Below are 26,237 nucleotides of genomic sequence, written 5' to 3' on the forward strand. Positions count from 1 at the left end.
AGAGTCCTGATCTATAAGTGATGTTGGCTTAGGACGGCCACTCTAAGCAATCTAGTTCATCGTATTCTTTGCCCTCGCTATAGATCCGCCTGAACTCGGCAGTACTTCACCACAATGAGCGTGCGGCGTAAGGCTACCTCGTATTCTGGGAGTGTTATTATTCCGAACCGGTGGCAAATAAAGTAATTGACCGGTCTTCTAGAAACGATCTGGGAAAAGGAGGCGCTGGTCTAGGTAGGCCGGGTCTAAGAACGTTACATTTGCGTGCATAGCATGACCCCAATCGTTTAGTGCAAGGAGGATCGAATGGCGTTTCGTATGCAAACATCAGCACACCCCTCAGTGAGCCCCAACGGGCCATATCCCACGATCATGCTGCAAGGAGTAATTGAATCCACGAGGATTGCAAGGATCCCTAGATAACGTCGACGGGTTTACTACTCCGTACGCGGTTTAACTTCGATAGACAAAGGGCAGCATTCTTGTCGAACATGTCCGCTCCGACCGAGTGTCAATGCTTTGCTCGGCGGTTGCTCAATTGTCAGATCGTTCATGCCATGTGGATAAATTACTCGTGTATTCCCAAGGCGATTACAGAGCAACATAAGCCAAGAAACAATATTCCCAAGGAGATGACCGCATTCCACACATGGACGGAGGAGATCGCCTTGGGCTTGAGGTTGAGTTGAGTGGCGGCTTGCCAGAGCTTGGTATGCCTCCTTAGTGACATGATTTCAATGGGCCACATAGGCGGGGATGTCACCCAGTGGGTGCTTATTGGGCTCGTCCCCGTGCTTATTGGGCCCCTCCAGCTTCATCTTGACGGGAGCTTACGCTAGTCTAGCCCACCATGCCCGCAGTTTAGGACTTGTTGGTTGCGTTCACGGACAAGAGCGGCGCATCCCATGGGCATTTCTAGCTTGAGAGCAACCAAGTGAATGATGGGGACAACAACATCTCTTTATCGTCAAGTTCAGGGGGTCTGGAGGACACCGACACGTCTGAATACTGGAAAGAGTCGAATTGATGCACTGTGGAGCTTCCAACTACCGGGAAGCAGCTCGGCAACATGATGTTAGCAGGTAAGCCGCCCATGCTCTCCATGGCATGCATCGCGTAGAACTTGATAGGCGGCGATCATGCTGACGGGTCTTCTCCCATCGAACAGGGATAAGTCTTTTCGGATTGCCGATTACAACCTGGATCTTACCGATTCTCCTTGCTTGCGTCCTCGTGGCTATCCTGGGCTGGCCGTCTCCCCAAAATGCCAGGCTGAATAAGATCCCGGGACCATGGATCTACAGAGCCACGAGGTTTAGATTAGCGCTGGACGCATGGCGCACACGATATGTGCATGCCATTCACCATCTACACCAAGCCTATGGACCTGTTGTTCGAATTGGGCCTAATGAAGTGTCTTTCAATAGCCTGACTGCCCTGAGAACCATCTATGGAGCAGGGAGTGGTTTTGAAAGGACTTCTTTCTACCGCATGTTTGACGCTTATGGGCGACAGAATCTCTTCACTTTTGCTTCCGGCAAGCAACATCGTGACCGCAAGAAGTTGGTCAGCAATATCTACGCCAATCAGACTGTTCTGAACCAACAATTCTCCTCGTTGGTCAAGAGAAAAGTCGCCGGGTTTCTCGCTTTGATCGAGAAAGAACCAGAGACTGCAAGTGAAATCTTTTCAAGCCTTCACTACTTTTCATTCGACGCCATCTCCGAATTCGTGTATGGACCGCACCATGGTGGTACATCGGCCCTGACTGGCCCTGATCGTGAACTTATCGGAGACATCCTCAACCCAGCCAGGAGGCGATTGGCTTGGTTCACTGTGCATTTCCCTGCGTGGACCAAATGGATCACCACCAGAACAGGGCTGATGGAAAAGACGCTCACCTCCCTGGGACTGATGCCGATGAAGAAGCCCTTTACATATTCGGGGATTCGCCAACATGCGCTCAAGGCCTTTTACAGCTTTAAGAACGCCCCGGCTTCTGAAAAGGCTGATTCAGCCGACAAGACCGTCATCGGTCGACTTTTCAAGGTACAAGGAGAGACCCACCTGTCAGATATGGACATCGCCTCGGAGTGTGCCGATCATCTTCTTGCGGGCATCGACACGACTTCAGACTCACTCATGTTCATGATTTGGGCACTTTCTCTCCCTCAGCATAAACATATTCAGACCAAGTTGCAGGCAGAACTCTCGGGTCTCGACGTCGATGAAAATGGAATACCAAATCCGCGTGATTTGACACAACTGTCTTACTTGAATGCAGTGATTCGAGAAGCTTTGCGAATGTACGCGCCGCTGCCAACGTTCGAGCCACGTTCATCATTAATTGACGTCGTGATTGATGGGTACCATATCCCCGCTGGTACAGTCGTTGGCATGTCCCCATACAGCCTGCATCGAGACGAGAAAATCTATCCCTCGCCGTTGACTTTTCAACCAGACAGGTGGCTGACAGATTCCGGAACCCTGATCCCTGAGGCGGACCTGAAGAACCGCTACTTCTGGGCTTTCTCGAGTGGCGCACGAATGTGCATCGGCATGCATTTGGCCAACGCAGAGATGATGACTCTGCTTGCTGCGCTGTATCGCAACTACAATACCACTGCACGGCATCCGGACACGTCGCCAGGTATTACAAGCCGGTTTGAGGTCTTTCACGACGAGACCACTCCCAAAGTGGTGGAGCATGAGTGTTGGATAGACTTTGCCAAGTCTGATGACAGCCGGTAGCCTATTGACATGTTTTGCGATGGTTGGATCTGGTTGTCGGGACGTATACAGGCAACACAGGGTCTCAATTCGTAAAGCATCAACTTCATCAACTTCATCAGCTCTTCTTGTACTCCCTCTTTACCTCAGTAAACGTCTCCGACCCTGTGCCACCAAATCAGGCTTGTTGGCCCTGGCGTGTCTTGGACCAATGTACTCCGAACATGCACCCGCCCTGACATCGAAAACAATCCACCATAGGTTAGGCAAGGTTATACAAAATGATCAGTGTCACACAAGCGCAGAGGCCGGCGCCCTGAGCCGTGATCTAGCACTTGGGTTTGTTCTGATCATTACTGGAAATGTGCACAAAGTAAAATCAACAACACAAAACGTTCTCTTTGACGTGGCCCCGGACCCCGGGGTGGTCTAAGCGCTGACAACATAATCTCCAACCCACCTGCTCGAAGAATGTCATAAACCCGAGTGGAGAACCAGTGAACAATTCCATTCTGAATTTCTCCAGAGTGCTTGATGCTCGCGACTGCACCCAAATGTGCGTGACCGAGATCTGGACATATCGCGAATGCGGTTGCCACTACAAGCACAGCATTCTCTGTCGGTCATACCGCAGAAATCGATCGCCGTGCTTTGCTCCTATCATTCAGTATCCGCTGGAAGAGTGGTTGCAAGCAAGCAACCAGACCGCCGAAGCCGCGCTCAAACAGATCAAGAGACGACCAAGACCTGCCGAACCTCAGCAATGTCCACATCATAGCACAGTCAGAAGATCATTCTTGAATCAAGTATGCGACGAATGCTTGTCGAAAAACAATAACATGTTGTCTCCTACCTTTCCAAGCACCTGTTTAGCGGGACCGTGCGACATGAATGGAGAGGGCCTCATTTGGGATAGCGATGTAAAGATTGAAATCGACGACATGCAATTTGAAATGCTTCCCACAAAGGGTTGTTTGGAACCTTTTGGTCTTTTGAACGACTCGGATGACGATGAAAGGAGGATTCTGGAAAGTCATGTCGAGATCACTGTTGAGCCTTCTGACTCGGGGACTTTCCCTGTGGAAGAGGACGTGTCGATTTCCACATCAAACAAAGCTCAATCGCGGGCACCATCCATTGCTTCAACTTGCCTGAGTTCAATTTCAAGCCTTGGAATGAGCACGTCTTCTCACTCTAAGCGAAACCGACGATATGGCTTCGCCCTTCCAACTGGGCTTCATTATGAGCTTGATGATGCCGACGATGAGGGTGATGACTCGAGCGATCTGCATGACCTACCTTCAACGCCATCGCGCGGCAGATCCGTGAAACGAGGGGTTGCAGAAGCACTCCATATCCTTGACGACGGGAGCGATCTTCCGAGCCAGGCAAAGCCCCTCACCAGATTCAGAAGCCTACGACGCTCCATATCCTCGCCCTTTGGAAGTGGGTCCAAATCGCAGGATGATGAGAAGTCTAATGCAAGTGACTCACAGATCAGCTCTTCCCCAGCATCGTTGATAAGCACCAAGGGATTTTTCCGAAGACTCAGGACTCGGAAGACGTCAGGGTCGATCGTTGAAACCATTGAAGATAAATTCAACCAATTGCAACTGTCAAGTTCCCCATATGGCCGACTAGATTCCGGTCCGCAGCGAAAACCGACTCTTAGGAGCTGGGCTGAATCCATTGTCCCGGACAAGAGTCGACATAAGTACGGAAACCATCGACCAGAATATGTGCGTAGCTGTGCGCCCAGTCCCACCAACTCTTTGACACTGAACCAGGAGCCGCAACTTGACGAACTTCCGATTCTGGATACGATGTCCGACACCGCCTTTGACACTGATTCGGTGCTCAGCTATGTCGCTTACTATTCTGACGAGATAGAACCGTCGAATATGGTAGAAGAGCCTGATTCTCCGTGGTCACCGTGTAGTGGACCAAGTACCCCAACACCCCAGATATTGTTGAGCCGGGAAATCAGCCAATCGATGCGCAATGGTGGCAAGGAGACTATAGTGACAGAGCTCCTGGCGACAAACGGAAACAAGTCTGAAGAACCCAGAGACACAGGGGATCGAGGAGCAGACAAATCGTCCCACGAACCGCCAAAACTGGTTATTCCCAAAATCGACATTCTGCCGACGTCTGCCGAGTTGGTGACATCCCCAGAGGAAATCACTTTCTTCCCTCCATTGGGTGCACCAAAAGAGGACACCCGGTCGGTGTCTCGACCCCAATCCTTCTGCGCTTGTCCAGAGGATTCAGATCAGGAAACGGAGGAAAGCAAACAAGACAAAGGGCCATACTTCGGGCTGACATTCTCTCCTCATGAGGGCACAACGGAGAAAGCAAACGCCACGCTGCCATCGCCAACTAGAGGAACTGATGAAATGGACCAGAATCGATTAGTGGAGCAGAAACCAGATGCCCCAGTTGGTCTGGGTCTTCCATCAGGTCATAGCCACGTTGACTTTCCAGTGAGATCTTCGAGCCGGAACAGACCCAAGAATGAGGTACATGAAGATTCGAAACTAGGTCATTCGTCGCGAGGAGAAGCAATGTCGGCTTCACAGAACAGGAAAGGTTGGTTGCCCATAGGCGACGACACTGCAAGCGTGGTTGTATATTCGAAACCATCACCCCGAAGCATATTGTCGCCTCGTTCGATTCTGCTTCAGAACCACGCCGCGGCGAACAGACAGTTGGCAAAGAATCACCCGCCACGGAAAAGCTCATTGAGACGACTCATCATGCCTAAAAGCGACATACCGGAGATGCCGAATATGCGAGAACGATTGTTGGAAACGGAAAATTGGTCGAGGTGATGAAGGTTAGAGTCCGTGGACTTCTAGTAATACACCCTGGATATCAAGGGACAGAATTGTAACATAGTATCATGATGAGACGAGGACGGTGTAATGGAACATAGCTATTGCATGTTCGAGGGATAAAATCAACATGGTTGATGAGGACTTTCTACCCCATTCCCTCTTGATCGTCCTCGTAGGATGTCTTTTGTGAAACCTACAAAGTCGCGTTGTTGAAGTCAGGAGTGCTGACGATGTCGGCGCGTCTGTGGCGTGTTGTTGCTGGCAAAGAAGCCGCCTCGGCTCGTCTGTTGTCACCGTGCACACGGACACAAGACAAGCCACGTGCAATCATAGACTGCTCATAGCCTGCTTCCATCCTCCGAGAGCCGTGCGCTGACAAACAGATACCCGTCAGCTACAAGATGCGACCGGAAAGGATCCGGCTTGGGATGGATATAAATCAAGGATGCAATTGATGTTGGTTGGCTCATGCCCCACAAATGTCCCCTGTAGAATCCCATCTACTGTGAGGAGAGAATTCCCCAGATCCACGGATATCCAATAGTCAACCCGCTGGGGCCAGCCAGCCGGGGGAGGATCGCCAAGTGTGCGGGATTATCCCATGAGTATCCCAGGTGCTATTCTGAAGGGCGGATTCATATACTTCCGGCCTCCTCGCTCTTGTTGAAGTTCACTCTGTGTTCTCCAAAACCAAGACTTCAACCTGTCTGAATCCTACCGCCGGCATGCCTCCCAAAGATGATTCCGCTGACAACTCCAGGCCAGCAAAGATCCGGAGAGTGGCCGCTGCGTGTGATGACTGCCGCCAAAAGAAAATCAAGTGTGACGGTGTTCGCCCAGGTGAGCATCCCCATTGTAATGCAAGGTTCATGGAGACCTTGCCAACATGCTAGCACCATTGGCGCCAGTCCCAAGCACCTAGTTGGCGTTGCAAGCGTTCTAATTGCTCTGCAGTGTGCTCCCCCTGCCGCTTGCGCACCCGGTCAACTCGGTGCTCGTGGGGAGTCCGTAAAGTAAGAGGCGTCGGTGTCTCTCATGCTGATTTGCGTCGTCTGCAAGAGCGTGTCAGAGAGCTTGAGGAATCGAAAGATGTCGTCAAATCGCATCAGCCTCATGCATCGACCGAAGAATCCTTGGAGCCTCCCGTACCCGACGAACCAGTGAATGAAGATGACGAGAGCCACCCTCAAAGCATGACATTGATGGGATTGACCAGCGAGGATCAGGGCATTGTCACTCACCCAGACAAAGATTCCAGTGCCCATGCCTTTACAAACTGGATCAAAACCGTCCTGGATCCCCCATCCAAAGCTTCAGAGTCTCCAGCCACATCTGTATCGGCATCGCAGGTGCCATATCACCAGAGCAAAAGGTCGCGCACTAAGAAAGTACATATGGAAAGTTACGTCTTGCCATCACGAAAGCGAGCGAACTATCTCCTCGAATCTTACTGGCGTCGTGCGGTCTATCCTTTTGTTGATGCAACTACCATCAACTCGTACTATGCGAGGCTTTGGACCGGGGACGATCTCGGTGACGAAGGTCCAGCTTTTCTCTGCCTGATCAATCTGATCTTTAGTATGGCATGTACCATGGATAGCGAAACCAAGTCCAGTGAGCGTGGTGCACAGGCAAACGTTTTTTACGAACGCGCCCGAGAATTTATCGACCTCGACTTTCTCAACGCAAGTTCACTGCTCACTGTGCAATGTTTCCTGGTACTGGGAGAGTATCTTCAAAGCAAGAATGACCCTCAGGGATGCTGGACCTTTATCGGTCTTGCCATAAGATGCGCTCAAAGCCTAGAGCTAGATCAGCCGGTCCAACCTGCCAGTATTGTCAGCTTCCATGATCCAGAATTATCACGAAGATTGTGGCACAGCTGTGTTTTGATGGATCGATCTGTGGCTATGACACTTGGCCGTCCTGCTGTCATTACTCCTGAAGCTGCAGCTGCAGTCCCGTATCCTACAGCACATCTTGATGGGTCCGAATGTCGGTGCTACGATGAGAATTGTCAAGACCAAGTGCAGTCTTCTGACCATTTCTTCGTGGAAGCTTTGAAGCTCTATGAAGCAATGAACGACATCTGGCTGACCCTGTACAACCCGGCCGCCGCCGCAAGAGCCTCTCCAGATCCATTTTCAGAACTTTTTGGTATCATGGGGAAAAGAGCAGTGGGAGTCATCTTTGAAATGGACGCCAAACTATGGTCATTGACTCATGCTTTGCCACAATCCCTCAGGCCAGAGTATGAAGCAGTGAAGACACCTATCCAAGTTCGACAAACCAATATATTACGCCTCAGACATCGTCACATTCGTATGCTCCTCTTTCGGCCTGTTCTAGCCCGACTTCCTGTTGCTATGGCATCAACTTCTCAGTCACTGGAGTCTAGAATGCCACGCCGTATCGCCTTACAATTTTCCATCTGCTGTGTGGAGACAGCTCTGGAGACGATCAATATTTTCTACGAGATCGCATCAGGTAAGCAACTGGATCAGCTAGATGATCTCCTTCCGGGTTGGTGGTATAGCATTCTTTACATATATTCGGCAGCAAGCGTCATCATCGCAGGACGCCTGCATCCTGAAGTCGTCGCCACCGTCTCTGAAGAAGCAATCGTCCGAGGTTGGGAAAGTGTCATGAAGATCTTGCAAGAGCTTTCCAACTTGACTACCGATGCTGCACGGTGCGCGGCAACGTTGGACATGCTCTACCACAAGGTCTTGCGGCATCACTCTGCCCAAGGCGCCCCAGAAGTCCGACAGCCTATCGACCCAAGTTATATGAACAACGATCATTTGCCAGAGCCTGGAAGCGGCTCAACTTTCGCCATTGACCATACTACCGACTTACCTGAGTCAACGATCGAGTTCAGACCCCAAAGACATACGCCGACTTCTCGTGATCCTGATGACCCAGAAGCATCTGGGAACATGCAGATGGATGAATGGGGCTTTGGTCAGTCATTCAGGGGCGCGGACGGATTCGAGGCTTTCAGCTCGCACTTGTGGCCAGACTCCGATTTCATGAATCCTTCGGATGTTTCTTTCGATCTTAGCAACATGTCATGGCTTACTTCTGTGCCACCACAATTACACGGGTCTCATCGAAGCTGAGATTTATCAGTAATAGTACCTTGAGATATAGAAATTTGATTCAATTATCGGCCCTGTCTTGCAGTAGGTAAATTTGTTCACCTCTTTGCTTTTATGTTCATATCTGTCCCATCTAGCGGCTTCGGGATATCAGATATCAAGCGACAACTTCGGTGAGTAGATCTTGAGGCCAGAAGGGCTTGTCAGTACCGTTTCCCCTTGTGCCAACATTGTAAGTTAGATTGACCTCGCCGTCTGGGAATTCCAATATCGGTTTGAGGCAACGGATATCGACGCCGAGAACACCACTCCTTCTACTGATGAAGTATTCATCCTTGAAGCTGTTGTTCTTTTCCGACATCAAATTGAGGACAAAAGGCCCCGAAACCTCCATTGGGTTGTTGGCACTGAATTGAAATCTGCCGTAACTCTCCCACAACGGCTGCCAGACATGGTCCTGGTATTGTCCACATGATTGCGTAAGCCAACGGTTGAAATAGTTGAGCGCGAGCTCTACCACATAACTCCCTCCTTGATCAGCACGTTTAATTAATGCCGAGAGAATCGCCGACACTCCAGTTAGTCCTGTTGAGTAGTCAGAATTTGGGAACAGAGATACGACCGGCTCATTATCCGTAAGTCCAAGAGCCTTTCCATAACCATGCGAGACGCCAGTACAAGCGTCCGAAGTGGGCTGCCACCCAATTCTCATCTTATCAGGCCCGTACCAGCCATAACAGTTCTCCTTGACATAAATGATCCCACGGCCTCTGCCTTTCGCGAGCGCTAGAATGTCCTCTTGAGAGAAGCCATACTTGTCCAATGTGCCGGGTCGATACCCGTTTACGACCACGTCAGCATCGGCAATGAGTTCTCGGAGCTGGGCCTTTCCCTGTTCAGTCTTCACATCGACATGACTGTTCCACTTGCCCCAATTGAGGTCAATATGTAGACCTGTGAAATCAGGGACTTCTGGCCCTGCGACCCGCATGATAGATGCTCCAAGTTCAGCTAATCCACGAGTAATTGAGGGTGCGGCAATGACACGAGTCAAATCCACGACTTTTAGCCCTGCTAGGGGTCGTGAAACCGAAGTTCCAGTTGCTTCCGGCCACCACGTCGGTTTCTGCTCTGGGCTAGGCAAATAATGAATCTCAAACAGGCCCACGTGCGAGGTTGCCTTTCCTTGTTCCGAGTTCTCGTACTCATTCACCGTGTTACAGATATGCCCGGCTTGACCGGCTTGCGCGGTTGTTCGGAGTAAGTCTGTCGAGGAGATTTGGGTAGTACTTTCCTCGAACTTGGTCCATGCATCGCTTGCGCTGCTGACATCGGCGTCATGAGGCATGCTCAACAGGTCGAGAACAGGTGATGGGTTGAAAGATCCGTGAGTTTGAAAATATCTGCCGTCGCTACAGCGATAAATGTTGGTTGCCGCGCCACGATACGTAGTGTTTGCTCTTCCATATGGATCCTGGTCAATCAGATAATTCTTTAGCTTCGATGCCTGCAAAGTCGCTTTGAGCGGCGCTTCCCCTTCGGGATCAATTGTCCACAGAAACAACGAACAGGAGTTGAGTTGAGCATGCTCGCTGTAGCCATCAGCATTTCGATCACTCTCAAATTTCGGCCAACCTACGTGTCTATAGTTATTCTGGGGGCTTGACTTTGGTACTTCTTCTCGAGAAGATCACACAACAATACAGCCTCGAGAGCATGGAGTGCCGCTGTTGCTTCTGCGAACCTCCAATTGACAGGCATTGTAGGCTCTTTCTTCCCAATAATTCGAACTTTAGACACATGCTTCTCCAGCTGCGGGGGCAGATGCCTAGACATTCTCGGGTCCCGCAAGATTTCATCTTGAAAGATTTTCGCGGCCTCAGCCGGCACCGAGTAGTCAGACTGTTCGTTGATTCCAATCATGATGTGCAACGTGTGATAAGGTAATTCTTCGTGATCACTGTTTGAAAGATGTGGAACGGGAAGACACCAGCTATGTACTGAGAACCTTGCCGCTGATCAAATAGATATCCCCTTACGGGGTATAGGGAGGTGGAGGAGGTGGGGAGGTGGAGTGTAACGACCGGTCCGATTTGCTTCCGGGTCAATCATGTCAACCTCACGGTGATACATATGTATATGTGTTCCGGCACATATGCAGTGTTGATAAATTTACACCAAGCGAGAGAGTTCAACTGATATACCGAAAATGTCGAATCCTGGAGAGGAAAAGTTCCCTTTCCCTACTGTGACGTTAGAAGAGCATTTTCTCTCAGAAGCGGTCTCCGAGTACTACGAACGTAAATCAGTCCAAGATCCTTACCAAGCAACGGTCCTCTTGAGACGATGCCGAAACGATCTGGTCGAGCTAGGCGATGTACGCCTTAAGTCTATGCAAGACCACCAAGTGTCCATGCAAGTCGTATCTCATGCCCCAAATTCAATCCCGCTAGATCTTGAGACGTGTATCAAAACGAACGATCAGCTAGCTAGCACCGTTAAAGCCCGGCCATCTTCATTTGCCGGCTTTGCTACATTACCAATGATCGACCCCATCGCTGCCAGTCAAGAATTCAAGCGGTGCGTTGTTGAGCTTGGGTTCCATGGAGCTCTTATTGACAACACATGCAATGGCAAATTCTATGATGGCGAGGAGTACTGGCCCGTTTTCGAGGCTGCACAGAGCCTGGACGTTCCAATTTATCTCCATCCATCCTTCAACGAAGCTGCAAAGGCTCTCCTTCACGACGGGAACTACCCCGATGCCATTGCACAGACCCTGAGCATGTACGCTTGGGGATGGCACAGCGAAAATGCTCTCCATGTTCTCCGACTCTATGCAGCAGGGCTTTTCGACAAGTTCCCGAAGCTTAAGATCATCATAGGCCACATGGGTGAGATGATTCCGTTCCAATTAGATCGCATTGTTCGCATCACCACGCATCAATGGCCGATGGCTGGTGTTAATTTGTCAAAGTCCTTCTTACAAGTGTGGAACGAAAATATTTGGATCACCACCAGTGGAATGTTCGCTGTTGCCCCGATGGCAACCATCGTGAGGCAATGTAAGCCAGATCATATTCTCTACAGTGTCGACTATCCTTTCACCAAAAATGAATGGGGCCTGCAATTCTTGAAAGCGCTAAGGGGCTCTGGCCTGGTGACCGATGATGTTTTAGAGGATATCTGTTATCGTAACGCTCAGAAGTTGCTCAAACTAGGGAGTATCCAAGACAAAACTGGTTGATCTTTGTTAGAGCATCAGGTCCCTCTCTGAAAATAAAATGTGTTTCCAAATTTCATCCCATACTAGCTCGAAATTCTTTGAGTTGTCATCCAAAAGAGGGCTAGAGACCTCTCACGTAGCATTGCTTATGTCATTGGACAGAATACATAGTTATGATGCTTCGTCGACAGCAATTGGCGGCAAGCCAGTATTTAGAACCTCACGCACAAGCCAGACCAATCTTAAACCTCCTCCCTGTCTTGACAGACACTTCCCGGTCACTTTCGGGCATTCTCAAGATGAAGAGCATTATCCTTGTCACCTTGAAAAGGACGGGCGCCTTCAGTCTGTGGGTACACCTTTTCCGCATCGCCCTGCGTGAAACCTTTCTCGTCAGTGCTGTGGTCCACCACAACATGCTCTTCAGGACCCTCCTCAACAGACAGATCCTTTTCCTTTACCACAGCCTGGCCGCCAAAGATTTGATTCATTTCTTCCAAAGGAATTCCGTTAGTCTCTGGGATGCCGAACCAGGACCACACAGCACCAATGCCGGAAAGAATTATAAACACCAAGAAAAATCTCCATCCAATGTTCGCAAACGCCTGCAAGAAGACTCAATCAGTTTTGATGAACAGAAAGCTCGATGATAGACTTACAGTAGGCGCAACTTGAAGATACAGCACGTTTGTGACCCCAAATAATGCTACAACGATACTCATACCTCGAGCTCGCATATGGTTCGGGAAAACTTCGCTATAGAGCACAACCCCGGCCACCTAGCAAATAGAGATTAGTTGAACTTCCCCCTGGAGCAAAATCTTCTAAATATGACTTACATCAACTCCCAAGCCGTAGACGAATATGAATAAATAGGTTGCGGCAACTCCAGCCCGTAATCCTGCCCCGTTGGTTCCCTCTTGCGCGTATAAGCTGACCATCGCCGCCTCTATAATGAGACAAACACAGCAACCAGCGAGGCCAACGGTAAGGAGTGGTTTTCGGCCGATCCAGTCCAAACACAGGGCACCAATGAGGTTGCCAATGATACCGGATGTCACCCAGCCGGCCTGGAAGATAAGTTGTGATCTAGTGTCAAACCCTAAGGCAGCGTAAATAGTTGGCCCTAACGGACATCTTGGTCAGCATTGCAGATTTTGAGTTCTAGGTCATGATTTACCATAGTTGTTCAAGACAAGGACGCCCGTGGATTGCCCAAAGAACATGTATCCAACCGCGATACCCAATCTTTTCCTGTTACCCCTCTCCGTAATCATCTTGAGCTTGTGAAAAGTCAGCAACTCCGAATCCGAAGTAATGGCAAAAACATACCCAGCTAGGCTCCAAGTGACGATCTTCTCGAGCTTGTGCGGCCATCTGTTGGAATTCCTGATGTGCGAATTCGTGGTGGCTTTCGCCGTGAAGGTTGTGAAGCTTGTATACAATAGCTCGTGCCTCATCCTCACGGTCCTTCAGAAGGAGATAGCGTGGGGATTCTGGGATATAGAGGCACACGATGTTCATCAAGAGTGGCCATATTAGATTGAGGCCTAATGGGCCACGCCACTGTGCTGCTGGATTATGGATCGAATAGAATGCCAGACCCATATATGCTCCAAGTGCATATCCAATCGAAATAATGACGCCATTCAAGCCTACCAACAGTCCTCGAAGCTTTGGAGGAGACAATTCTGCCGAGTAGGGCGGAGCTGTCCATATCAGTAACGCGAGCTCATACAGTTGATCAGAAACGTAACCTACTGATGACCAGGAATCCAGCACTTCCAGCCCCGGAAAAGAGCCGGCCAAATATGAACATTGTAGAGTTCTGGGCTCCGCACTGCAAGGCACCTCCTAGAAGCGACAGAAGAGAACACCAGTGGAATCCCCATTTCCTTCCATACCGATCGGCTACCCAGCCTGCGACGAACGTGTTGACAACCCCACCTGCTTGAAATACCTGGGTTGAGTCAGTAACGTTGCTCTCTCGTTGTCTTGTGAGCTTACACCAGAGATTGCTCCGATCAACGCGTTAGCATTGGGAACCAAGGCTGGAGGGTCTTGGGTGACATCGAGGAGGCCCATGTCAATCAGGAATGATGGTTGAGCCAGGGTCGTGGCAATGATGGACGCCGGGTATGCGAATGCTAGCATCCCCAACGACACCAGGAAACAGATCCAAAAGTTGTACCAACTCCATTGTGCAGTTGGGGCGGTCGACATGATGAAACTCTGAGAGATTTGGTGTATTCTTTGAGCTTTGAGAACAAATTCGGTTGGCAAGGTCGATCTTCATGGCATTTTGATGTCTTTATGGTCTATCAATGTGTCTCCTATGCCGGGGGCTTTTACTTCCGATAGCTGTAGTCGCATTAGGCGCACCAAATCTCCTCCGCATCTAGACCCCAGATACAAGCTCACATCTGGGGAAAATGCCCAGGCCCAAGCGCTCCGGCTATGCGGGATCGGTGTCTGGGGTTGAATCATGGAGCCGAGAAAGGTGAAGCTTGGAACGGCCAGGAGCATGGGCTAGAAGCGTGAGACCGGGACAGTTCCGGTCCTCAACCTTGATCTAGGAGTGGTACGGCTTTTGGCCGGTCCGAACACTGTCCGGGTTGTCTATACCTAGGCAGTTAACTAGTTATATAGTGTAGTGAGGCGATAGGAGGATTGGTTAGTTAGTTGTTTTCGTTCTAGACTAGGCAAAACTGGCGATGCTGAGTCATCATCCGAGGGCATATACTCCTTCAACGGGAGGATATCGAGGAGAGACATCCAGCAGGTCGTCCATCAGACAGTTCAGGATAACCATTCATTCAGTCAAGTCCTAGTCGAACCATTCATTCAGTCTAGTCAGTGCCTTCAGTGAGATCAGTGAGTTTAGCGAGTAGAACAAGTCGAGCAAAGAAAGAAGAGAGAGAGAGTCTATCTTAACAATCGTCGCGTAGCGACGAAAGCTTCATCGATTCTCTCTTGTTTTGGTTTTTGGTTTGGCGTTGTTCCCGCGCGCCGAAAACGTGTATATCCTCCTCTACAGTAGGTAGGGTTCCTACTAGAGAAATAAAAGGATACTAGTATATAGACTATACTAGGCTTATATAAAGAGCTAGTATAGTCTATATATCTAAGTATCCTAGGATAAGGGCTAAGATCCTAAGGGTAAATTATAATAATCTATAGTAGGGAGGCTACTTTAGATATAAGAGAACTCTAGAAGTTATTAAGAGATTCTACTAGTAGCTAACGCTTACTAAAGATATATAAGTCTATATAAATACCTATAATATCTACTAGTATATAAAGGTATCTAGGTATAGGCCTTATAGGCTACTAGTACTACTACTATAACTAGAATAGCTATAATAGGATATTACCCTGGACTTTATAATAGACTTACTACTATTAGGCTATAGTAGAAAAGTATATAATATACTGTTTATAATAGCCTATTATTTCTCTAAAATAGTATAACTTATCCTCTATACTATAGAAATAATAGTAGAAGAACTAAGTAATCTCCTAGCTAAGAGGGTATTTACTAATTTTAGAGTCCCTTAATTAATAATTAGTAATAAAGGTTTAGTATTTATATTAAATTACTAGTAAACCCTATACTACTATCTAGTAATTAAAAGGTAGTTCTCTACTATCTTCTATCTATAAATAGATAGTTAGACTAAGAGGATAAATTAATTTATTAAGTATTATCTATAGTACTATATTAACTATTTTTAAGATAATTAGGTTATACTATTACTAAGTATATAATATACTAGTAATAATATGAACAATATATCTATAGAGAAGATACTTTTTAACTTAATTATAAAAGGGCCTGGTTAGATTAATAGGACTAGGCGCGTAATACTTAGAGATAGTAGCTAGCTATCTTATAATATTGTATCGGGTGAAATGGTGCCACTGCAAGTCACGTGAGTTTCCGTGGACAACTGTCCACGGAAGTTAGCGTCTTGGCACTCAGCCTACACCTATCTCATATAGTCCCTTTTACGCTCCTGACACATAGTGAGAAAAACAATAAGGACAGAGGAGTCGAACGATCAGACAGATAATTATTACTCCCGGTTGTGAAGCCATTTATTATAGGGACTCTCTAAGGGAGAGTCCCCTAGCCTTGTTCGTTGCGGAGTGTGGAGTGGTTTTCTCTTTGTTTGTTGAGTCGTCACAGTGGTAGTAGCTATCCCTCTAGGACTGCGGCACCCCATTCTATCCTCAGTCGAGACAGGTCTGGCAAGCCGAAGTACCTTATCAACATTTACAATATAAAGACTTCTAATACTATTAACTAAAAGGAAACCCTATCACCTCGTAGGCGGTAAGTATAGAAGTAGTAATACCCTAACTAGTCTTAGTACGGGTTAGGCTAGGCGGTGTTATCCGGGCCACCCCGTGATATATAGCTATTATAGCTATTATTTCTTAGTTATTAAGACTATACTTTCCCTATCTCTTATTTCTATTATTCTATACTTTTAGTGTATTAGTAGTAATCCTGCTATATGATATACGGAGATAGCGGACGCTACCGCGGCGATAGACACTAGGAGCAGAGTACTGTGGAACACCATAATGATCAGAGCGGTCTTGTTTCACGGAACGCAGTAGAATTCTAGATCAATACTTATTCTAATGATGACTAGATCTCTTGATGGCTGCAGGGATGCTTCCACTACAATAATAAGATCGACTTCTCGTCCTATGTAGCTAGTGAATTCGAACATTATCAAGTCTAAGTGGTTGGGAAGGCTGGAAGGCGAACGAATACTCTGTATTATTTGTGCTAGCCTGGCAGCCGTGGCTGGGAGAAAGCCGGTGCCACTATTTAGCCTTTATTTCCCAGTACCTTGAAGGCTGGAACGGGGTCACGGGGCATCAGGCATGGTCCGGGCTCCTTGCCTCCACATATAAATAGAAGGAGAGGAGAAGTGTTCTACGCTCGGGCCGCATAGGTTCTCCAATATAGTATAAATAAGACTTTTAGAAAATGCCCAAGCGCTTCTAGAATCGACCCTTAAGCTTAAAGTTAAATGAGTTTATGGCCATGTACCAAATCAATATCTACCCACTGACACTCAATCCAGCTCGTTCTGTGATTCCTCGCACGAGGCAGGTGCACTCTTATTGCTTTCAGTGCGAAGACAGGCAGCTCTTGTAGCGTCGTTATTTTGAGGACCTGTCCCCGAGGAGTCTTGACATTTGCAATGTTTTGCTTCGGCACTATGAGCGTTCAGTATGATTCAGGCATCAATGGTTTTCCGTAAGTATACACGGCAATCAGAAGACACGTCAATACGTACTCAGTCTCATTTTGAGGATTTTCGAGTAAGACGCTGTTCAGATTGGTTGACAGAAAATTGTTTGTAGTATGTTGAAGATTCTGGAAAGCCGTATGCAGGACTGAGATAGACATTTCAAATTTGGGGTCTAAGAGCTTCCCACTCGGTTTATAACGTCTGCATGGTTGCCAAAAAGGCATCACCAAGCACATAAAGCCCGATGTGAGGAGGGTCAACAAGCGCTTTCACGAGAAGATATCATAACTTACAAACATGGGCCATACAGCATGTGGTACATAGGGTCCGCACTTCGAGGACATAATAGTGCTAAAGCATAAGAAAAGTATTCGGTCGTTAGTGCGTTGTCACTGTCAAGCTTCTTTTTGCTCGAAGCATTAATCCTGCGCACATATGAGTTGGCACTTGAGACGGATGATTAGTGGAGAATTCAACATATACCATGTCCCTTATAACACTATTCTACGATTTATCGACTATCTAGGCGAGACCTAAGTGCTCAACACTACCTAAATCTTGCCTATTGTAACTATAGCACCATTCGTGCTGCGCGAGTATTCGTACCGAATCAGCAGCAGTCCGTCACCTGAGTTAACATCTCCTTCAAACATCAGCCTGTCGAGCAGGTATCAAATCCCAAACCGCTCCCAGCGTTGTAGCCAGGCTCAATTATAGGTATACTGGCAAACATTCCGCATTAGAATGGTGAGCTTCTCATTAGCCGGTCCATTGAAAATTTGAAGTGTCACATTCCCACGTTGTCGACTCTATAAATTCTTTGACACAAGGCTCCATTTCAAGATCATGCCGGCTCCGATGTCTGCTCATCAAGTCCTTCCCACAATCCTCCTGTAAGCTTACGCACCCCTAACATCGGCCTCCATTGACAGCCAAGATAAGTTCCGTCAAACCAACTGACATGATGCCCAATAGGACCCGTTCGGTGGTGCCGATATCACACCTGCGAAGCTTGACACTTTTTGTGGAATCCTGTGTTGCACTTGGCGTAGAGTACTTGAATCCTTCGCTTCCAGCATCGTACACGACATAGCTGCAGTCGGGTGACAGCTTACAGTGAGATATCAAGGCATAGAGCTCATCGTTTTCTCCTATGAAGGACAGATCCTGGTCCTCGAAATCAGAAGTACTCTTGACTTGATGAAAAGAAGACGTCAATGTTTGTGTGAGGGCGGTGGCTCGATCTGGAGAAAGACTATCATTGACCAAACTGGTCAAAGAGTTCAAGTCTTGTTGCAACTCAGTGAACAGAGCTTGCCCCTTTCTCGTGGCCAGGATGTCATGGTCGAAATGGAGCTTGGTAAATTGTCCACCAGGAAACCCTTTCCCAATGGCGATGTTGTAAAGCGCATTATTGTCTGCGCGAGTGTCCGTCGGTAGGGCCAATGCCCATGGAACAAGTAGGAGGAGGAACTGTAACATGATTAAGGTCTCTCGAAGGTAGGGTAGTTGTGATGGATCCTGTAGAGGTGAACAGTGAGGGCTGAAGCGAACGAGTGGTCTTATGGCTGAGGGTCAAAAGTTGCCTGTCATCGAATGTTGACAAACTTCGGTCGGTCCTAATGAAGGGTGTATTCTATCCTTAGACTCTGATCTATAGAAATCCATTTTGAGATCTCATATATTGATGAAGGGATGCCCAAGACAGCTCATGACTATTGCTATGCATTCACATATCGACAAGACGAAAGTTTACGAGCTTTGTGGCTAGTCCCATGGAGGCTTCAATGCCAACCCAACCGTAGCCCAACATGCATCCTTGTATGGCAATTGTAACCTTCAGCGTACAGATGAGAATGGTCTCTGTTGGACTTGGTCGTCATTTGAGGCCATGCGAAGGCAACGTCAAGCCATGGCAAAGCTTTATCAAGCATGTCCCTCAATTACTGGCTAGTTAGATATACCCAACGGCCTCGGCACTAGCAACCCATTCGCGGGCAAAGAGCAAATGCATCCGAACCAGCTAATAGAAGGACTGTGCGCTGCCTAGACTGGACTGCTTCTGAGGCATATGACGAATTCGGTGTTCTGTCCTAACATTGACCTCCTAGACCTCATATGCCTTGCTTGGTCAACCCGATCTTGAGGATACCAACCGCAGCTTATGACCTTCTAATCCAAAAGAGTAATACAAGTCAGAAGCACTCGTGAGTGGAAGGACAACCTTTGGGCCATTCGGTTTTACTTATAGACCGAGCAATGCCCACTCGCTGGCTTGGTTCTGTCCGACCAGCACTCTCTCTACGATTCGTCAAAATGCAGCGGTTTAGTGTGAGTAGGATTTGTTACTTCCTACCGTACCTCCTTTCCCTTATCTTAGCGATTCCAACATCTGCGCATGTCGCACGTGAGGCCGAGCCATTAGCATGCACGATATCCAAGCCTCCAAACAACCAGCAAGGACTCAAATGGGCTGTCAATGCAATGTGCTCCCATATCCCTTCCGGCGTTCAGATTCGGGGAAAATGCGACGAGGGCTTTTCTGAATGGTTCAGTGACGCTGGGGTCACTCACACATTCTACGTGGGCATTTTCACTGTTGACTGTTTCCCAACACTTGAGATCCGAGTCATTGACAGCTCTTCCAACAACTGTTCAGTATTCTCGAACGACCTGGGAATCGGCGCAGAAGGGAGAGGAGGCAAATACCAGCTAACTGTCGATTGTCCGAGACTCAGTGCAGGTATCGCCGTTCGAGGGATATGGAACAGTCCTTGGTATAGCTCCTCGCCGAAGACAGAATGGATCAAGACTCCTGGCGTGTATCGTGGTCCGACGGAATTCTTTACTGGAGACCCTTGGTCAACAGACATTGAGTGGGCTGTCGCCTGAATGTCAAGCAATCAATCTCGGGTTAAGTATTATATTACCATTAGGGCACGTCCTCCTTCTATTATAGGGGAGGATATATACGTTTTCGGCGCGCAGGAATAACACTAAACTAATAACTAAAATAGGAGAGAGAAGATAAGGTTTCTATCGTAGGGTAAGGCTTTATCATGCACGGCTATAATAACAGTATATCTATTAAACTACTCAAGTCTACTCGTAAATACTCATAAGATTCTAGTCTTTTTATAGCGACCCTATAGGGATTAGAGTAGTTTCCTAATAATATCTCGTAACTATTCCGCGGGCGATATTCTAAGATTCTTACTATAGTTTACTAGGTAGGCGTATACTACTACTAAGCGATATATAAGGTAAGGGTTTAATCCGCGTAGTAAATATTAGTTTTGAACGGAAATCCGGAGACTTATAATAGCTATAGGCTAGAGAGTTACGAGGGGTTATATAATTAGAGAGTCTATCTCTACTATCTATCCTAGGGGTTGCTAAGTTAGGAAGCGGACGCCTATAGGGCTTATATAACTTAAGGACGAGCCGCCTAGGGGGAGGGGGATATTATTATATATAGCTATAATAATAGTATATCTATTAAACTACTTAAGTCTACTTATAAATAGTTATAAGATTCTAGTCTTTTTATAGCGACTCTATTAGGATTAGAGTAGTTTCCTAATAGGTAGTATTATATAATTCCTATTATACAATTTTTGAGGCTAATCCTAGCCTAGTACTATTTTAGTAGCTGATAAGTTATTTAACTTCCTCTCTAGCTATGTATAGCTAGGAAGTTACCTCTATACTAAGAAAAGGCCTCTACCTTTTTCCCGCGAAAACTATTCTATAGGACTAAGGTTAAATCTAAGTCCTTTCTATAGAAAAAGGTATCTCTTAGTCTATATCCCTATAGTAGGCTCTCCCTTATAGTAAGCTATAAGGGCTACTTATAGCGACTAACTTAATTTAGATAGAATAATTATTAGGGGCTAAAGGAGAGCTACTCCTAGTAGGCTAAAAGTATTAGAATTCTATCTAAATATAAATAGAATTCTCTAGGTAGAATAGATATAGAAACCTATATATTACGTAACCTAGCCTTAGTATCCCATGATAATACTATTAATAGTAGGCCTTAATATAGGCTAGGTTAGGCCGGGTTTTAGGGTCTCTTTTAGGGTATTAGGTCCTAAATAGTAAGAACCTAAGCCTACCTAGAAAAAAGAAGGTCGGATTAGGTTAAGTCTAGGTTTTTTTCTTAGTACTTCTTGTCACGGCGCCCACGAAAACCCTTCAGCGCCAAGGTGCCAAGGCCACACAGAAGAGACGTACACAAAACAGGGACCCTTCGGGGGTGTTACTCAAAGTCCTTCAAGACTTTGAGTCTCTGTGTAACCTACCGAAAGGAAGAGATACAGCTATTTGATTGATACTTCTATTGATATAACTGCTTAAGCTATAAGCTCTTACACTTCTTAGTACTAGGCTAACTCTATATAGCTAGTAAAGCCTAGAAAATCTAGAGTCCTAGTTTATAAAAGTCCTAAATAGGAAATACTATCTTCCTACATAGGAAATACTAAATATAGATTAAAGTTAGGGTTAACCCGCTAGGTTTTAGGCTGATTTTTTAAAATCTTAGCCCACCCGGCGGGCTAACGGGCTAGTAATATTACTAACCTACCCTAGCCCTAAAACCTATAGGTTAACCCGGCCTATATCAAGGCCTAAGTAATAGAGGTTATTACTACTGTCTATAGTAATAGTAGCCTAAAATAGACTATAGGTTAGATAGTATTAGCCTTGTAGGAGTAGGATTTAGGACTAGGTCCGGGTCGGAGTAGGGTTAAATAAGGCGATCCTATTGGCTAGTATTAGACGGATCTATAGGGGTCTCCTTAGGAGCGGGCGGTCTATTAGATAACCTATTTATTACTAATTTTATTATAATTCTAGTCTTAGCGCGCTAAGACTACGCTAAGACTAAGAATATCTAATACTAACTATAAATAGCTACTAGAACTTTTCTAGAATATCTAGAATATCCGGAAAAATTATAAAAAAAATCGCGGATAAATAGATATTCCGGGTAAACGGATAATCCTAATCCTAATCCGACCCGACCCTCTACTAGTATAGGATTAGATCGGACTAGGATTAGGATATATAGTTTTAATTTTTACCGGATTTAAGGGAGGCTAAGCCCGATCCTAACCCGTCTAACGTGTAGCCTAGCCTAATAAGGTAGATCAATTCCCCTAGTATAATAAGTAGACTAGCCGCTTTATACATAGAATATAAAAGCTTAGTAAATATCGCTAGCGGCTGTACTAAGCCGTTAGAGAATCCTAAAACGATATAATCATGTGTAGTCACGTGATCCACTACACGTGTCTCCTTCTCTCGTAGGCTCGACGATACTGATGAACATTAGAGCTTACAAGATGCGATAGTCGCTGCTTGTTTATGAGCTCCATCGCTAAAGCTAATACTGGGCACGGTCACACTGGATGCTACAGAGACTCACCACCCATGTCGGCTCTTTAGGAAACATGCTTCGATACCAGGTCTGAGCGTTGTACATTATGGTCAATGCGTCGTTGCCGCACAACGTTGTGCCAATTGGCAGGACTCTGAACTATTTATTACGTTTGCGATCCGAATGTCCACCTCCTTTTGAGGTTCTTAGGCTTCTTGACGTTCAGCTGCTACGCAGAGACTTGAAATACTTTCGTCTGATCACCGCTGAGGTCAAACTTTCCAGCAGACTGACTACATGGCGACGAGTGCCACAATGGAAGATTCTTTATACGCAAGCCCCTCTTACAAAGAGGCCGCCAGTGTACTTCAAATGCCGACTGGATCTCTTGGGCCGCCGACGATGAGCCCACCGTCAACAGTCGCATCGTTACCTGCAGCACCACACTCATTCTGTGTCGGCCTGATTCCGTATCTACATCAAATTCGCTTCATATTGGCCTGGATCAGCTTGGTGGCGATCCCACTCAGTGCTCTGGCAGGCGATATTCCGCATATAGCCATTTCAGGCTTATTCGGACTGGTCCTTGTCATCAACTTGCCAGTTGCGGTGGTTCAGACTATTCGACGACGAGCCCATAAGGGGTCTGATGTCAGCAGAGCCGACTACTACCCCTCCACGCTCTTGATTCTGGGCGACATCTTCTCCGCAATCCTGCTGCTGGGCGCTTTTGTTGCCGAGATGGTGGTTTTGCTTGTGATTCCAGAATACTTCCGGGGAACAGTGTTCAAAGTCCTCGTTTTCAGGCCATGGGCTACTGTTGCCCCCTTAGCAGCGAGGTTAGTGACACCTAGCCTACGGGCCGGTTTCGAAGCCACTGACAGTATTGTTTTAGCCACGTCCAATTATTTCTGGCTGTCGTACAGATAGGCATTCGCAGAAAGATCCAGTCAGCTCGTCGGCGCGAGCAAAGGTTTCGTCACATTTGAAAGACTACAATTGGATATGTGGACTTCTTCCCAAGCCATAAGTCTTCATCTCCACAGGCTGGCTCCCGATCACTCAGAATGATACATTTTTGGCTTCTTCGCCTTAGCAAGTCACGCTGTGGTGCGCCATTTGCGACCAGTCAGAAGCTTCACATTGTCGATTGACCGTGGATTCAGAGTACGCTCGCAGTTCTTAGGATGGACCGATCATTACCAGAGGTGAAACCCAGCTCCGGGCACCAAAGCACCGATGTCTACAAACATGCCACAATTCGCGAGACCCAAAATGAGAGCGAACAACGCGGAAAGATCTACCAACTCCGGGCACTTTTTCGCCATCGCAACATTCCTGGATAGCTGACATGACCAGCTTCAATCTCAATAATAATGCTGGCTCTGCTGCAAGGCTTCGGCAACGTGTCGAACCGAGCCATGTTCAACTTGGGACAAGATGATATACGGCATGGGACACGATTGCTGCATCTCCCCAGCCCAACATTGGCAAGCTAGTATGAAAGCAATCTCTGTTTTTCATAGAGACGTAGCCCAGTGCAACGATGTTGATTAAACGCTGTTCTACCGCCACGAATGGTGCTTGGGTCTAGATCTCTCTACCGCTTGAGCCACCAAACGACCAGGGTGAAGGCTTAAACCAAACTCAGTTTTGGATAGATCATAACCCTATGGGCGCTTGTTCCTATGATCAACCACAATAATGCGTAAGAAAAACAATCCCAAAGGAGTTCATTGACTTTCCCATCCGATTCCTCTATTGCCGCTTCTTCAAACTCTTGGACGATCAACTATTAACACCGTCACGACTGCCATCTAAGATTCTGCAGCACTAATTCGTACACCATTTACCTGTATTACTGAGGGTCCCTTAATAGAATTATCGGGAGTCTCTGCGGAAGAGGAGAAATCACCTTCAAATAGGGCTCGTTGGAACAACTATGAGGATTCTTACTCCCATCTTGTGTCGATGCATACAGAATTCGGTCAACTTGTTTTCAGACCCATACTCAGTCCTAGTACGAACGGATTCGAAGGCTCACGAGTGATTCCTAGGATTCTGACATCACCGGAAGCCTCTTAGAGATTCGGGACATCTATACGGTCGACATGCTTGTACAAAGTAATCCTTAAATATCACTCGAGTCTACATAGGTGTTCGGAGTAATGTTCCTTCTCCCTGCCTCTCTCAGTCATTAGCCATGATGATTATTTCCAATTTATTCTAATCTAGCCCAATAATGCTCTGTCGATCACCTGATTTTGTAGACATAGCAATATAATCAATATTCTCATAATTCCCTAGGTCAAGGGTCTGGTAGGCTTGAATAACTTATAGGGCAATTAGGTATTAGTATTAAGTTTTACATGTATATAGTAATAAGTGTACCCTAGTAGATAAGTTTTACTACGGCTGTCGTGTAGTACTTCCTCTAATACTATAGGGGAGGATATATACGTTTTCGGCGCGCGGGAATAACGCTGAACTAATAACTAGGATAGGAGAGAAAAGATAAGGTTAATATCGTGGGGCGTAGCTTACTAAGATAGACTCTCTCTCTGTAGATTTACTTAACTCGTTCTTCTTACTAAACTTACTAAATACACTAACTAAATTAGATAAAGGACTTAACTAGTATAGTGAGGCGATAGGAGGATTAGTTAGTTAGTTTACTTAAGTTCTAGAATAGGTAAGACTAGCGATGCTAAGTCATAATCCAAGGATATATCCTCCTTTAATAAGAGGATATAGAGGAGATAGAAAGATACTAGAGAGTTATCTATTAGATAGTTTAGTATTATAAGAGGGCTAGTTAGATTAATAGGACTAGGCGTATAGTACTTAGAGATAGTAGCTAGCCGTCTACTAATATAGAGACTTCTAATACTATTTACTAGAAGAAATCTCTATCTCCTCGTAGGCGGTATATATAGAAGTAGTAGTACTTTAGCTAGTCTTAGCTCAGGTTAGGCTAGGCGGGGATATCCAGGCTACCCCGTGATAAGTATAGTTATATTATATATAAGGCTAATAGACTAGATATTACCTAACCTAGGGGGCTTAGCGTAGCTAAGCCTAGTAATATACGCTTACTAACTTTCCTACTTAATATATAAGAGGACTTTATAACCTCTGTACTTTAAGTCTAAGTTATAAAGATACCTATCTAGGAGTAAATAGATAATTAACTATAGGCCTTGACATAGGCCGGGTTGGGCTGGGTTTTAGGGTCTCTTAACCCCCCCGTTAGGGTTTTAGGTCCTAAATAGGGAGAACCCAACCCAGCCCGGAAAAAATAGGGTCGGGTTAGGTTAGGTTCGGGTTTTTTTCTTAGCCCCGCTTAGTATTAGGCTAACTTTAAGTAGCTAGTAAAGGCTAGAAAATCTAGAGTCCTAGTTTATAAAAGTCCTAAATAGGAAATACTACCTTCCTAAATGGGAAATCCTAAATATAGATTAAAGTTAGGGTTAACCCGCTGGGTTTTAGGCTAATTTTAAAAATCTTAGCCCGCCCGGTAGGGTTTTAGGCTAGTAATATCGCTAACCTAGCCTAGCCCTAAACCTAACCCGACCCTAAACCCCGTGGGTTAACCTAGTCTATGTCAAGGCCTAGGAGTACTTATAATTACTATAATAGGGCGAAGAAAAGAGAAAGAAAAAAGGAGATGAAAATCTTTTCTAGAGG

The 26,237-nt window shown here is 46.6% G+C and overlaps 6 protein-coding genes across 7 annotated transcripts; 5 read left to right on the forward strand and 1 right to left on the reverse strand.

The window, feature by feature from the left end:
• The first annotated feature begins 944 nt into the window (after positions 1-944).
• PV10_02374 (uncharacterized protein) lies at positions 945-3,008 on the forward strand. The gene is made up of 2 exons (XM_016366679.1): positions 945-1,082; positions 1,169-3,008. Exons 1-2 carry the CDS (start codon positions 1,070-1,072, stop codon positions 2,749-2,751), a joined length of 1,596 nt encoding a protein of 531 aa, XP_016226197.1. The 5' UTR covers positions 945-1,069; the 3' UTR covers positions 2,752-3,008.
• A 271-nt stretch (positions 3,009-3,279) lies between these two features.
• On the forward strand, positions 3,280-5,638 carry PV10_02375 (uncharacterized protein). The gene has a single exon (XM_016366680.1). The coding sequence runs from the start codon at positions 3,285-3,287 to the stop codon at positions 5,559-5,561; it is 2,277 nt and encodes a 758-aa protein (XP_016226198.1). The 5' UTR covers positions 3,280-3,284; the 3' UTR covers positions 5,562-5,638.
• Positions 5,639-6,292: 654 nt separating this feature from the next.
• On the forward strand, positions 6,293-8,689 carry PV10_02376 (uncharacterized protein; the record flags this gene model as incomplete). The annotated part of the gene is made up of 2 exons (XM_016366681.1): positions 6,293-6,407; positions 6,522-8,689. 2 exons carry the CDS (start codon positions 6,293-6,295, stop codon positions 8,687-8,689), a joined length of 2,283 nt encoding a protein of 760 aa, XP_016226199.1.
• Positions 8,690-17,891: 9,202 nt separating this feature from the next.
• PV10_02377 (uncharacterized protein) lies at positions 17,892-18,780 on the reverse strand. The gene has a single exon (XM_016366682.1). The coding sequence runs from the start codon at positions 18,647-18,649 to the stop codon at positions 18,077-18,079; it is 573 nt and encodes a 190-aa protein (XP_016226200.1). The 5' UTR covers positions 18,650-18,780; the 3' UTR covers positions 17,892-18,076.
• Positions 18,781-19,461: 681 nt separating this feature from the next.
• PV10_02378 (uncharacterized protein) lies at positions 19,462-20,251 on the forward strand. The gene has a single exon (XM_016366683.1). It carries the CDS (start codon positions 19,484-19,486, stop codon positions 20,057-20,059), a length of 576 nt encoding a protein of 191 aa, XP_016226201.1. The 5' UTR covers positions 19,462-19,483; the 3' UTR covers positions 20,060-20,251.
• A 2,501-nt stretch (positions 20,252-22,752) lies between these two features.
• Positions 22,753-24,391, forward strand: PV10_02379. Of its 2 annotated transcripts, XM_016366684.1 has the most exons (2): positions 22,753-23,389; positions 23,446-24,391. In XM_016366684.1, the coding sequence occupies exons 1-2, from the start codon at positions 22,848-22,850 to the stop codon at positions 23,537-23,539; spliced, it is 636 nt and encodes a 211-aa protein (XP_016226202.1). In that variant the 5' UTR covers positions 22,753-22,847; the 3' UTR covers positions 23,540-24,391. The 2 variants fall into 2 exon arrangements, with proteins under 2 accessions (XP_016226202.1, XP_016226203.1); XM_016366685.1 differs by having other exon boundaries at positions 22,753-24,391.
• The last annotated feature ends 1,846 nt before the right edge of the window (positions 24,392-26,237 follow it).

The sequence above is a fragment of the Exophiala mesophila genome, assembly GCF_000836275.1.
Source record: "Exophiala mesophila strain CBS 40295 unplaced genomic scaffold supercont1.2, whole genome shotgun sequence".
Classification (NCBI taxonomy): domain Eukaryota; kingdom Fungi; phylum Ascomycota; class Eurotiomycetes; order Chaetothyriales; family Herpotrichiellaceae; genus Exophiala; species Exophiala mesophila.

Coding starts and splice junctions, on each gene's coding strand:
- PV10_02378 (XM_016366683.1), top strand. CDS start 19,484: ATGCAGCGGTTTAGTGTGAGTAGGATTTGTTACTTCCTACCGTACCTC.
- PV10_02377 (XM_016366682.1), bottom strand. CDS start 18,649: ATGTTACAGTTCCTCCTCCTACTTGTTCCATGGGCATTGGCCCTACCG.
- PV10_02375 (XM_016366680.1), top strand. CDS start 3,285: ATGTGCGTGACCGAGATCTGGACATATCGCGAATGCGGTTGCCACTAC.
- PV10_02379 (XM_016366684.1), top strand. CDS start 22,848: ATGGCGACGAGTGCCACAATGGAAGATTCTTTATACGCAAGCCCCTCT. Junction 23,390..23,445: donor GTTGCCCCCTTAGCAGCGAG/GTTAGTGACACC, acceptor GTATTGTTTTAG/CCACGTCCAATTATTTCTGG.